Source organism: Microcaecilia unicolor, chromosome 6, assembly GCF_901765095.1.
Source record: "Microcaecilia unicolor chromosome 6, aMicUni1.1, whole genome shotgun sequence".
NCBI classification, from domain to species: domain Eukaryota; kingdom Metazoa; phylum Chordata; class Amphibia; order Gymnophiona; family Siphonopidae; genus Microcaecilia; species Microcaecilia unicolor.
The window spans coordinates 265,909,551-265,924,615 of NC_044036.1; the positions used below are offsets into that span (position 1 = coordinate 265,909,551).

Here is a 15,065-nt window from a genome sequence, read left to right on the forward strand (position 1 = left end):
AGTCTGCCATGGAGCCAGGGACTTGAATGTGGACATCTTAAAATGAGAAAGAGTGTCAGCCAACACTGTTATATTTACCCAAGTGTAATGCTCTAAATGTGATATTAGAACATAAACACTAAAGCATGATCCCCCAAACAGTGCAATGAATCCCAAAGTTCTGCCGGATAATCTACTGATGGCCTCAACAACTGCCATGTTATCGGTCTGAAAGGCAATATGGTTATTTGCTAACTGCCTGCCCCAAATGGTTAATGCTACCATAATGTGGAATAGTTTCAGTAAACTGATGTCCCTTGTGGCTCTGTATGTGTGTCAATTGCTGACCCAACACTGGGTACACTAAGCACATTTGAAGAAAATACCGAAATCTGTTCTACCAGAAATATCAGTAACTAGTTCAATCTGTTCATTGGAAATGGGAGGGCACTGCCAAAATGCCAGCTCATTAAAGGATTGTAAAAACTGTTGCCACATGTCTAAGTCCTGCTGAATGGTTTTAGTCACTCTTATGTGGTGGATGTTTTCATAACACCGCCCCACCCCCAGTGGCCAGTACTATGTGCCTGGAAAAAACACAGCCAATGTGCATGATATGAGAAGGAAGAGTAAATAGGCCCAATAGACTGGAACTGCTGAAGGGCTGCCTTCTGGACTCGAGTCATAGAATTGATCTCACCTCACAATCTTTCCAGTTTGTCCAAAGATAATTTAGAAATTCACTCTGGCATGTCTGGCTTGATATCCGAGAATATCACAGGATGAGCTGGGCCAACAGTCTTGTCAGGGACTAACAGAACACCAAAATACTCTGCAACCTTCATGAATGTCTGCAGCATCTGCTCACATTCACTGCAACCTTTACCAATGAAAAGGTAATCATCTAAGTAATGCATCACATATGGGAAACCCACCAGTTGTTTTACCATGCAATGCAAGAAACAGCTAAACTGTTCGAAATATGCACACGAAATAGAACACTACATTGGGAGACACTTATCATAGTAAAATGCATGTTCAAAATGTAAACTCAAGAGGCGGTATGAAACTGGGTGCACAGGCAGGCTGATTCAATATCAGCTTTTGCCAGGTGGACCTGATCACCCATCCGACAGATCAGTTGAATAGTTTGATCAATGGAGGCATAGTGCAGGGCTGGGGATCAGGTAATTAGTGAATGACTCACCTTGGGATATGACAAGTTGTAGATCAAATTAAATTTGCCTGGTTCTTTTTCAGGAATAATACCCAAGGGAGATAGTATCAAGTCAGGCAGAGAGGGTGAATGGAAAAGGCCTGCTACCCTGCCTAAAAACATTTTCAATCTTCTACCTAGCTATAGAGGAATGCTGTTGGATAGACATTGCATTGGGAGGAAAAGGTGCCCGACTATAAGCAGGGTCTTTGTATGTATTTTAAAGCCATAAGAAAAGCAATTATGAATATCCTTGGCTTAAGTTTACTGGGGATATTTCTCCAACCAGTGCAACCTTCCCTCAAGCTTAAATAGTGTTGGGGACAGTCACATCTGTATTGTGGTATTTGTGCTGAGGTCACCTTTCCCTAGATGATTTGCACACGGTCACTCACTGTGGGGCCCTGCAGTTGGTGCATGCATGGCAAAATTTGCATAGGTTCCAAGTATACTAGAAAGTATTATATTTCCTACAAAACCACTTGTTATGACTGGGAAAGGGGCCCTTTGATCTGCTGGGAAAAGTAGTATTAGGAAACCTGTCTGGGCTAAATGGCCTATAGGAAGTCATTTCATCAAGCCACAGGTCCACCATTCTGTGCATCCATGTGATGGTAGGATTTTCCGCCATACTCTTCTTAAACTTGATGTTGTAATTTTGCCATGCCCAACCTCCATACCATTTATGTGCTCTGGTAACTGTATTCAAATATCTGATCAAGTAAGGGCATATTTCAGGTTCCTTTTCTACTACAATACTCACAAAATATGAAAAGCCAAAACCCAGTTATTAGTGCATTTGAAAACCTTAGGTTTCTTTTCTTTTTCACTGCCTGCAGACCCTTTCTCCTTGAGTTCTATGATCTCCCCTTCCTCATCCCTAATCACCTATGAAAAGATATCTATAAACTCTCTCTTCCATATTTTGTTTTTTTAGGGTTCTAGGAACACCTTTTCCTAGAAAACTAACCCCACAAAGCACTGCATCATTACTTGGAGGGGTGCCAGTGTCCCCACTGGCAGGAAAAGAAGCTGTCACCACCCCAGATGTAGATGCCTTAGCTGAAGCTGTCACCATCACTACCATTCCAGGTGTGCCATCATTGACACCCCAAGACTCTTGTACCTAAGCGTTCTTATCAGACATTTTCTTCCTAAAACCTTTTAAAGCATTCTGGATGACATTAGCCATCAAATAATTCCTTGTCACTACTAGCCCTGGGCTAGGAGTCATCACATGATGTTATAATCACCCTGTCCACTGCAGAGATGCAAGGCAACTCATCAGACACAGGCATTGCAGGTAAAATGAAGGTGGAATGGATATAGTTGTGAGGGAACTCATTGCATATGTGGATAGCAGATGTACCATAACATCTGCACTGGTGGTCTGCAGGAGTGACTCACTGCTATCAGTCTATACTGTTCAAGTTGCTTGTGAAGCTCCTGGAGAAGTTTCTCAGTTTCACTTTGTTGCTGCGCCAACATGGCCCAGACTTTGCCTTTTTGCTGCCCACTTGTGCCACATTTCTCACCCTCTTCTTGGCCACAGTAGTTGCTGTCACCGATGCTCAGCTCTTGCACCTGCTGTTGTCGGACTCTACTGGAGGCTACTACTACTACTACTACTACTATTTAGCATTTCTATAGCGCTACAAGGCATAAGCAGCGCTGCAATATACAGCTGCTCAAAATAAAGGAATAGAAAAGATTAGCAGGCTTGAGCAAAATAGCCTGTTAAAATACCCATAGACTAATTTTATTTTTATTTGCTCACTACTGCCCTGTGAAGTGCAAGTATACGCCCACACTAAACTGCTCCACCCAGTCACATTACCTGTCCCCAACTATCCAATCTCTCATTCCTTCTGAATTTTATTTATTTTGTATTTGCTTGTTTTCCATAGGACTGAGCCATACTGCTACCCTTATGCCAACCCCAACAAGGCTGCCACAGTTTGGAAGCTCCAAAATGGCAATCATCATGTAACAGCCCCAAAATGGCCATCTCCTCCTTGCCCATTTCAAATAAGCCTGTGATAATCACAAGAAGGCCATCTCCTCTTTGCCCACACCTTGAGCCATGTGATAGCTCCAAAGTAATCTGTAAAAGTCCTAATATGGCCACCTCCACTTTGTCTACATCTTATATGGCTAACTGATACCATATAGGCAGAGTCCTAGGAGCACTGGGAATCAAAGTCCTGCTCTGTAGATACTGAAACAAGTCTAGATCACCTGCACCCTCTCACTTCATGCCTGGTGCAACACCCTCCCCAATTCACCAGATGTTGCCAAACACCACACGCAAAAGAACTGTGAATGTATAGACATATGCGGCTGCTGTCAACTGCAGCATGCACTAACCTGCAGGAATGGAGACACCTGGCTCAGGAAACAGAAGAGGGCACTGTCAGTGGCTGCCGACGAATGCATTCGCAATAAAAAAAATAAAAACTCCAACCACAAACAGCAAATCTGCAGCATAACACATGGAACTCAGGTTGCCCTCAATACTACCCCTACTGCCTTCTCTATGCACAGAGTCTCCTGCCTACCTGCACACTCTGTCTTGACTCTCCATGTGTCCCAAGACTGCCCGAAGGGCAGCAGAACAAAACCGGAGGACTGTGGTTGTGAAAACAAAAGCACTGCAGAAGAATTAAGTAAAGCTGCCCTCTGTCCTTAGCTATACACAACTGGGTCAGCAAAATAGGAAGCAACATGCCTGTGTCCAGGCTCTTAAGACACTCTTCAAAGCCCATTCTGTCTGTACCTGCTCCAACCCTCCCCTCTCCTCCCATCTTAGCTTTCCCAGCTTCCCATTTCTATGTTACTATCCTTCCCCTTCTTCTGCATGCTATCCTAAATTTGGTCTCTTTTCATGTCATCCCATACAGTTTCCTTGGGTCACTGATTGCATGTGTGACCATCCTATTTGCCATGGCTGGTTCCTAAACAGAATCAGGTTCTTCAACTCAAAGAAGAAGATAGAGGGGATATGATAGAGGTTTATAAAATCAGGAGTGGGGGTGGAACTTTAGACATAGTTTGGGGTGAGCATGGGAGGATGGTGATGTCCTCCCAAACAATTATGGTGCTAATGCTGAATTGGTACCTTTCCCCTCACCACCTTACTATTTGCACCTGCCAAAAGAAGCAGGCAAATTACACTCATGGGTGAAACAGGCAACAAGAGAATGGTTAGCTATCCTTCAAAACAGTGAATTAGACTAGGGGACACTCTATAAAACAAACTAGTAGCAGATTTAAAAAGTAATGAATATTTGTAACCAATACCAAATTAATCTGTAACATCTTTTTCCAGAAGACACATTCAAGGTTAATGGCATAGTTTGGTTTCCATGGTTTGAACATGTTTCTAGAGAAAGATCCATTAGCAATTATGAGCCAGATGTGGTGATCACCATCTCTTATTTCTGGTAATGAGTTGCAGGTAAGGGAGTGCTCCATGGATCTGTCACTATCTGAGACAGGAAGTTAGACTGAATGAACCATTTACCTGACCCAGCATGGCACTTCTGTTCTTACCTCCTTAGAGCAGTGCTTGATAAACACTGTGGCAGCAATATTTTATTTCCAGAGCACAATTATTAGATGGTTCTTTTTCTTGTTATAGTAATATTATGTGTGATGTAAATTCTTGTATGATAGAAACCTCTGCAACATTAGTTTGAGTCTGATCTTTAAACATTTGAACAACAGAAGTTAAATTGAGCTTAATGACAAAAAAAAAACTGTAGGGGTGAGATACAAACAGTTAAAAGAAAGATTATTGTTTGGCTTCCTAGCCCATCCCCCTTTAGTTAATCTGTCATGTAATGAAGAAAAACACCCAAAATAGGACAGCTAGCTGCCGGCTCACTTACAGCAAGCTGATTAAGAATGTTCAGCCAACAGCAGACTGCAGACCTTTCCAGAGAAAATAAATAGACTGTATGCAAATGTGTTTGTCACTTTGACAGCATGTCTCAATTAAGGCATCTCACTGCCGTTGGTAAGCACTAGAACTCCAGTTGTACAGACGAGCCAACTGCATTACTGATACATGGGGCTTGACCCTAATCCGCATGCATGCATTTTAAAATATCCTGCCTTCACTACATTCCACTAGCATAAAGTTAGCAGATATATAAATTAAATGACAAATGATAACCCCCCTCCTTTTCTGTTCTCTCCAGTTTACAGAGCTACAAAAGTACAAACATCATAGATTGTAGTTGTGTTCTTAATGCCTTCTTCCCCATTTGCACGACAAGGTACTTAGAAATAGCATTGACGCATGTCCTCTTTATCATCTCAACCAAAGTTATTTTCTGCTACTTAGATTGAATCTTATTTTCTGCTACTTAGATTGAATCTGTTTTTCTTTCTTTCCGTTTACATTTCATGAATGAGAAAAATATTCATCTCGGGCACGGCCAATAAAGACTGTGGGGGGGGGGGGGGGGGGGGGGGGGGGAAGGAGAATGATTCCCTTTTCCCAAAACAAGGAAAATGGTTGCTTCGATGGCTACTCTGTGTGAAAACAGAACGTAACAGTGCCAGCTTTGTTACAATCTTTAATTAAAAGCACACAGTATTAATTTAGGAATCTATAGGGCTCAGTTACTAATGTGTGTTAACCAGCTAATGTTCGTTGATGCACATTAACATAGTATGGGCCTGTTTACTCAGGTGCGCTAGTGTTTTTAACGTGTGCTAAAAATTATCTCACACTAACCGTGTAGATGTCCATAGGAATACTCTGGGCATCTACATGGTTAGCGTGTGCTAATGCTTAGCAAATGCTAAAAACATTAACGCACCTCTAGCGCAGCTTAGTAAACAGGGTCCTATGAGTTAAACACATTGAGAGTAAGAGGTGCCTATTTTATAAAGACATACAGGTGTCTTTATAAAACTGCCCCTGAACAGCTGCAGAAATTTCAGCTAAAATAAAGCTGCGGACATTTACACCTTCTCAGGACCAAGAATGTGCAAGTATGTGTTTTTTATACAGCACATGCATGACTTCAATCATGCTCTGCCCATAATACATCCCCAAATATACCATCTACAGAACCACACACAAGTACATACATTCTTGTCATCGTATTATATACTGGCAATATACACACAAAATTGCACTTATAAAATTACCCCCATAGATGATAAATAAGACTCCACTGAGGAAAATAGGATTTGCATTATTTAGTATTCATTAAATTGTATTAGCACATGTTACTAAATGAGGTCTTATGTTTATAATAATTATCTTTGGACATAACATATTGATCAAAAACCTGGACATTTTCAATACACTTTCCCTGCTGTGCATAAAATTTTACAAAAATCTCTTAACCAAAAATGAAAGAACAGACACATGACAAAGGTGAGATTTTTAATTTCAATTTTTTTACAGTAATTATTTTGTACTTATTAAACTACCTTTACAGAACACTTTGGATAGAAAACATCAAAAACAAAGCAGGCCAATTCCCAGGACAGGAATCAAACATATAAACGGCGAGTGACCGTACTCACTCGCAAATGCGCAGTAGAGACTTCCCTCTCTGCCCCACCCCCACTTCAATACGGGGGCGGAACAGAGAGGAAAGTCTCTACTGGAATGCTGCAGATGTCGGAACCGCTCCCCCTCCCCCGGAGTTGCCGCCGCCCCTCCACCCGGCCCGAGCAGCACTGTAAACTTACATCAGCACGCAGCAGCAGGCACATCAGCAAAGCTGCCGTCGGGCTTCCTTCTCTGCCTTTGTCCCGCCCTCGCCGACGTTACGTCACACGAGGGCGGGACACAGGCAGAGAAGGAAGCCCGCCCCGATGGCAGCTTTGCTGATGTGCCTGCTGCTGCGTGCTGATGTAAGTTTACAGTGCTGCTCGGGCCGGGTGGAGGGGCGGTGGCGGCGACTCCGGGGGGGGGGGGGGCTCGGAAACCTCCCCCCATTCCAAAAGTAGCCCGTTTTCAAGGGCTCAACGGCTAGTATATTTATAAAAAGAGAAAAGAAAAGCAAAGTAAGAACTTTAAAAGGCACAATCAGCAACATGTCCATAACCCTGTGTGTGTGTGTGTGTATATATATTGGGGGTGTTCAAGCACCCACAGAGTCGGCTCCAATGTGTGTGTGTGTATATATATATATACACACACACATTGGAGCCGACTCTGTGGGTGCTTGAACACCCCCAATATTGAGAAAATTCCTTGTATGTGTCCAGGGAGGGGTAATTTCCATTGGGTTTAGCACCCCCAATAATTTTGAAAAGTTGGCTCCTATGTGTGTGTGTGTGTGTGTGTGTGTGTATGTGTGTGTGTATGTATGTATATATATATATATATATATATATATATATATATATATATATATATATATTAGTAAAAAAGGCCTGTTTCCGAAACCAATGAAACGAGCGCTAGCATGTGGTTTTTTTTTGTGTGTGTGTATGTGTCACAGAGTTATTTTGTGTGTGTGAGGGTGTGGTGTGTGTGCAGGTTGTTGATGTGTGTCTTTTTTTGTTTTGTTTTTTGCTTGGGGGTTGGGGGATGTGCTGTGCTGGCAAAGTGGGTTGGATTGGTGTGTGGCTTTGAGGGTGTGTTTCTGTTGTATTGTGTGTGTGTGGTTTTGTCTGTCAAGGAGGTTTGTGGAGGGGGGTCTTTCTGTTGGTGAAATGTAAATGTGGTTGTAGGGGGGTCAGCCTTTGTTGAGTGTTTTTTTTTTCCATGTTGTGCTGAGGCAGCAGTGTTGTTTTAGATGGGCGGAAGGTAGAGGAGCACGTTCTTTGTCTGTCGGTATTTTTTGGCCGTTTCAGGGCTGCTGTAGGGGAATGCTGGAAGAGAAATGTGCTGTTGGAAGCAGCGCCATCTTTTTCCATTGGGCTAGGGTTCTGGGCATCCTGGAGGTGGGTGACGGCTTCCCTGAGGACGGGGATGGTTGTTTTAAGTTGGCGAAAGGGAGAAGAGCACGGTCTCGGGCCGTCGGGGGGTGATCCGGTATGTTTGGTCCATTTCAGGCCGGCTGCAGGGGAATGCTGGAACATTTATGCGCTGCAGGAATCAGCGCCGTCTTTTTCCGGGTGCTCGGGGAATCCCCGAGGTGGGAGACTGCTTGCCTGAGGCTGGGGATGGTTGGGCACGTCCTTGGCCGCTTCGGCAAAAAGGGAAGAGGAAGGGGGAGGGGAGTTACCTGCAGCCGCCTGAGAAACCATGTATTCTTTGTTTGTTTTGTATTATTAGTTTGCATTTCTGTTGAAGAAAGAGTGGATGCCTTTTGAATGATGGAGGTGGTGCGTCGGTGTGCGGTTGTTTCGTTAGTTTGGCAGCCAGTCTCCAGCGATTCCTAGGCAGGGAAGGAGTACTCCTCCCCCTTCCTTGGTCGCTGTTTGCTGCTGGCTGGGTCGCGGGTAATCCTTCCAGCTGGGCCGCAGCTTGTCCTGTTCGCCCATGTCCCAGATGGTGACGGGCACATTGTTTTCCGTCTCCTCTGACTCCATGTCAAGCGATCCCAAATATAGTCTGTGCTATAGGCCCTCTGGCACTCTTCAGTACTGGCATTAGGCATTTAAAAATTTCTCCCCCCCCCTCCCCCGGTCTATTTTTGCACATACCCACAGCAGGAATATTCTTCTCTCGTTCCAGCATGGTTCTGTGCTCTCCGTGCTGCACAGATAATGAGCCATTCTGCTGGGGAATGCTCCTCCCTTATTGTCACGTAGTTTCCTCTGATTGGTCCGTCTTACGTTGCCTAGTGTTGCCTGGGAACGGTGTTGTGATGGTCCTTTGTGTTTCAGAATGTTGAGGGTGTTTTTTCTGATTGGTCCGTCATGCGAGGGCGGGGCAGAGAGACATGGTCAGTGTTGTGGCTTCACCACCATGAATCCATGAACCCTTCAGTGAGTGACTGAGTGACTTCAGAACGTTGTCTTCAGAATGTTGAGGGTGAGTTTTATTATAGTAGATATATATATATATATATATATATATATACACATCACCTTCATCCCAAAACTTCAAAGCTGGCAACTGTTCCTCATACTCATTTTTAACTCCTTTTTTACTTGCTTCCATTTTGCACATGCATCTGAATTTTATTTTACATGATTTAACTTTACACCTTCTCTTCATATTGCTCTCTAGAAGTAAGTTATTGGTTTCCATCCTGTAACAACCCTCCTTATTTGATATGTACACAGGATTAATGCACGACAATGGATTATGTGACAACAGAAGATATGTATCCCTTATAAATAAAAATTTGTTACTATCAGCACTGCTGACAAACCAATGAAAAATATTGTCTGGTTTGTTTACACCCAGAGGCCAATTACTTATTTAACAAACAAATAGATGATTGTAGAAAAGAGCAATCAACCAGAGACCAATTGTTTTTATTAACCAGAATCAGCATAACAGTGCTCAATATATGTATGGCAGCTGAGGATTACTTATATTTATGAATAGAAATTTATTTAGCATGTTCTTTTTTAACCTTACATATCCTAAAGTATATGGATATAATTTTTTTTCACTGGTGCTACCCTCTACTGTGTTTTAAAAGGAAATAAATAAATACTGGAATAGATAAGGCTATAAAGAAAAAAAATATATATATATTTCTTTATTTCTTTTTTTAATTTCTGTTCTCTTCTTGCTGACCTGCTGCTAGATTAGGGAAGGCATGCAGTGCAGTATCAGCTTTGTAGCAACCCACAGGCTGATTTTGCATGCTATATAATCGTTTCTCTAGTAGCACATAAATAAATGTAGCAGCAGGAAAATACAAAGAAAAACAAACACATATTTATCTTTTCACTGCCTGGAGTTTAAACCAAGAAAAGTGGCTTATTAATGCTTTGTATACTGCAATGCTACAGGTTTTATGGAAAATATACACTGAGAATAGTGAATCACTGAAATATAGTACTAAGGTCCTTCATGAGGTTTATTAAATACAATTTTGTTGGTAGGAAGAATAAAGCACAGCAAATATGTGCAACAGTCATATGATTGAACCCTGCATCAAATCAAATGCTTCCTGTGCTTGATTCTGCACAATGAGGGCAATTCTATAGCAGCACCAGGCAGGAGCTTATTCTAGAAAGGACCGTAGGTGCTTGCTTTCCTTTAGAGAATGCTAGCCAAATCAAGTATATACATGCTTAACATTTAGTCACAAACATGTATATCAGCTATAAAGCTGGTGTGTTGTCATCTAAATGCTTGAGATCCACCTGTAAACTATAGAATTCTATAATGCACCGTCACAATTAGGGGCACCCTAATGGGTGTTTGTCCTAGTCCAGTCCTTGAGGCACCCCAGCTAGTCAGGTTTTCAGGATATCCACAATGAGAGATTTGCATGCAGTGGAGGCATTGCATGCAGATCTCTCTCATGAATATTCATTGTGGATATCCTGAAAACCTGACTGGCTGGGGTGCCTCCAGGACCAGGTTTGGGAACTGGACCTAGTCTACACTTTTACAGTGGTGCTAAGGACGACTTGAGTGGAGTCTACTTGCTTTAGTGGAGAGAACTGGCTCTGAGGGACTCCATCTTTCTACTAGGGCTGAGCTATTCTGTCCACTTCTTTAACCTCTCAAGTATCAGTCACTCTCCCTGGCCTAGGTAACTGCCTAACCAATAACCAAGGCTTCACTAGGTTTTAAAACAAAACATTCTTTTTTTTTGGACAACACAAATCTCATTCCACTAAATAAAGCTGATCTCTTTCCCTTTCAGAGAGCAGGGGTGTAAGAAAGTATCCTTTGGCTTCCAAGCACAATTACATTAATGACAATTATTAAACCTTTACTCTTTGTTACATGTCCGGCAAACGTATACATCACACATCAGTTTCCCTAACCAGTTCCCCTATAAGCACATTCCTTCTTTTCCCAATAAAGGGTATGTCTCAGGTCTCCTTTTACAACCCAGGGTAACCTTAACCCATCTTAGCACAACCAGGGTAACTCAAACCCTCTTTCACATACCAGGGTAACCCAACCCCCAGTCCTTCTGGGACTAACCTTAACCCAGGGATTGCCAACTTGTCTTTCACACACCAAGGGAATTCCGTCTTTCACATACCAGGGAAACTCCAACCCACTTTTCACTCCTTCTGAGACTAACCTTAACCCAGGGATTGTCAGCCCATATTTCAAACACCAAGGGAATTCCAACTCTTACCCAGGCCACCAGGTACAACCTTCTTATGTCCTTCCTTCTAGACTGTTTCCCTAGTCTGCTGAGCTTGGCTTGTACCTGCCTTAGGTCTTTTGTTCCTTTAGGGACCTACAGTATCCCATGGAGCCTCAGCTCGTACTGACTTCATATGGGTATATCTGTAACCCAAGGGTTCTCAGCCTATCCTCTCCTCCTCTTGAGACTGCTTGGCACTCTCTTCTTATAGTGGCTGCTAAACTTGCTAGAGTGTTTCCAGCCACACCCTTTTCCTGAAACTGCTGTGCCGGTTAGCGTAATGCCTTTCCCACCTGGGAAGCAACAGGTTTCTGCACTACAACTCCCAGCAGACACGGCTTCCTCCTCAGGCTGCCTGCTAAACTTCTTTCTCAGTTGGGTGCAGCTCAGTTGACCAAGCATGGCACTTCTTGTTCTAGATTTAATGAGCATTAAGTCATGATATGATTCTCAAAAGGAATCAGGAATAATATCTCTATATATAAAAGGCACCACCAACGTTCTAAATGAAGCCTCCAGCCGGAAGTGTGAAGGGGGAGAGATATCCGGTTTCCCCATGAGTGTCTGCCCCGCCCTTGCTCTCTCTGTAACACAAACAGTGAAGGAAAACACAGCAAAGCACAAAATCAAATCGCTCTCTCTGTAACAGTGAAGGACTCAGAGGGGGGAGGGGAGAGAGGGCAGAAGCCCTCACTATCTCTGTAACACAAACACAGCAGAAAACTTAACACTGAAGGACTGGACTCCGAGGGGGGAAGGGACAGAGAGCAGAGGGGAAGGGAGAGAGGGCAGAGGGCAGGGACACACACACTCCCACATGCACACAGAAGAAAACCTTGCTAGCCCCCGTTTCATTTGCATCAGAAACGGGGCTTTTTTACTAGTAAGAATATATTTCCTTGTGAAAAGGGTGGTATATGTGGCATGGCACAGTAAAAGATATATAAATAATCAAAGAAGCCTTAAGGCAGCATTTCCCAATTTATGAGTTATAACCCCATATGAAGTTGTAAAGTTGGGCTCACAACCAGAGTCAGTAAAAAGTTCAATGGGTCATACATCCTACCGAGTCCATGTTACAACTAAGACTGTGCAGGCTGCATGGAAAATGGGGGATTGATGGCAGCATCAAACCTGATGCCATAGTGAAAGGAAAAGGGATTTGATTATGCCACCTTGTGGTGGTTTCAATCAAAGTGGTTTACATATTATATACAGGTACTTATTTTGTACCTGGGGCAGTGAAGGTTTAAGTGACTTGCTTCATGGATCCTCTTAAATAAATCTCTAGATACTAAAATAGAATCTATTCTAGAGAACGTAGAATGTGCCCTCAACATTCCGTGCCCTGAAAATGGCAGATACAATTCAAGGTCAGGTATACACAAGTAGCACATATGAGTTTATCTTGTTGGACAGACTGGACGGACCGTACAGGTCTTTTTCTGCCGTCACCTACTATGTTACTATGTATAACAGATTTCCAGCTACTCCCCTTTCTTGGAACTGTTGTGATGAATAGCTTAGTCCCTTTCCCACATGGGAAGCAACAGGCTTCTGCACAACAGCTCCCAGCAGACACAGTTTCCTCCTCAGGCTGCCTGCTGAACCTCTCCCTAAGGTCTGGTTTCCAGCTAGTCCTCCCCTAAGGCTCCTCTACTTGGTGAAAGGGATTTTTGCTGGAAGCAGAGGGCACCTGATTCAGGTAAGGGTTTATGCTAACCTTTGTTTCTGCTTTTCTTCTGTTCCTTTGGGTTTTAACTGGGTATAGCAGATGGTTACTTCCTAACCCGTGTGACTCCTGGTGTTCTGACACAGCTGCTGTGTCATAGTACCATGTGTAAGTATAAGCTCAATCCACGTGTAAGGCTCCCCTTACAAATAAGCAATATGTAAGTTAAGCAGGTATTTGTAGACTAGAATTTTGGAGGAATTTTGGCATTTATGCATGTATTTGCACACATACACGTGAAAATTGCCATTATTCTAAACATTTACTGTCTAATAGGTGCATAAAAGTTAGTTCCTATGTTACAGAATTGTCCCCAATGTGACTGTAACAATGTCTGCTGTATATTTAACAGTGAATCACAAATACAATTTAGTTTACAAATAAGGTATGTTTCAAATTCCAGTCTCAGTTTGAAGTGACACAAGTTTGGTGTCCTTCAGATACCGATATATGTCCATATCCTACACGACAGGTGTGGCCTTTTGCACAAGAGGATTAACGCCAAAATTCTAGAGGTAGTGTACAATACCCCTAGATACAATATATATGTATCACCCAATTAAAAAAATATGAGTCATCACTCTAAGAAACCTTTGAGAACACAAAGCTTAGTATTGCCTTCTTCACAGAAAAACAATTAAGAAATCATGTTTTCATACCTAAAATGTGCATATTAAATGTGAAATTATTGTCTGATAAATCTTCCATAAAGTACAGATGTATCACATACCTGTCCAAAATGTACTGTGATTGGCCTCCTGTCATCTCTGAGCTTAGGTTCCTTCTTTTCAACCAGTGGAGATGGAGCTGTCCTTGGTGGAGGCTCATCTGGTACAGCAGAACATCCATTCTCAGTAATGTCCTGCACAACATCCAATAAAACAATGTTACTTACGTACAGCAGGTGTTCTCCGAGTATAGCAAGATACATAGAGGTGTATTTTCAAAGCACTTAGACTTACAAAGTTATAAAGCAACCTACGGAACTTTGTAAGTCTAAGTGCTTTGAAAATGAGCCACGTGGAGGGGCATTTTCGAAAGGGATGTCCAAGTTTCGATTTGGAAGTCCTTGCAAAACGGCAAAATCTAGGGGCGGGAAAACCAGTATTTTCTAAACATTGGACGTCCATCTTTTGTTTCGAAAATACAGTCAGGGACATCCAAATCCTTAAATTTTGCCATCCCTAGATTTGGACGTCCCTAGACATGGACGCTTCTGATTTTCGGCAATTTTTGAAACCAAAGACGTCCATGTCAGAAACGACCAAATACAAGCCATTTGGTCATGGGAGGAGCCAGCATTTGCAGTGCACTGGAGCCCCTGACATGCCAAGACACCAACCGGGCACCCTAGGGGGCACTGCAGTGGACTTCATAAATTGCTCCCAGGAACATAGCTCCCATATCTTGTGTGCAGAGCCCCCTAACCCCCCCCCCCCAACTGTACACCACTACCATAGCCCTTACGGGTGAAGGGAGGCACCTAGATGTGGGTACAGTGGGTTTCTGGTGGGATTGGAGGGCTCGCTGTTTCCTCCACAAACGTAATAGGGAGGGGGGATGGGGCTGAGTCCGCCTGTCTGAAGTGCATGCACCCACTAGAACTGCTCCAGGGATCTGCATACTGCTGTCATGGACCTAGTGTGACATCTGGGGATGGCACGTAATATTTTTAAAGATTTTTTTGAGGGTGGGAGGGGTCATCTGGTGGTCATCTGGTCATTTCGGGCACCTGTTTGTGCCTTAGTCGTAAGAAAAACACGACCGGGTGAAAACGTCCAAGTGCTCGTCAGGGACGTCCTTGTTTTTTTCGCCTCCGACACACCCCCCTTGAACTTTGACCATCCTTGCGACGGAGTGCAGTTGGGGAAGTCCTAAATTGGGTTTCGATTATACCGATTTGGATGCCCCTGGGAGGATGTCC

At 43.2% G+C, this 15,065-nt stretch overlaps 1 protein-coding gene across 5 annotated transcripts in view; it reads right to left on the reverse strand.

Annotated features, from left to right (window-relative positions):
• Positions 1 to 15,065, reverse strand: part of DENND1A (DENN domain containing 1A) — a 1,150,393-nt gene that overhangs the window by 177,906 nt on the left and 957,422 nt on the right. For all 5 annotated transcript variants that reach the window (XM_030207362.1, XM_030207365.1, XM_030207363.1 and 2 more), the window contains exon 19: positions 13,872 to 14,003. In XM_030207362.1, coding sequence (XP_030063222.1) covers positions 13,872 to 14,003 — 132 coding nt within the window. The remainder of the gene's footprint in view (positions 1 to 13,871; positions 14,004 to 15,065) is intronic.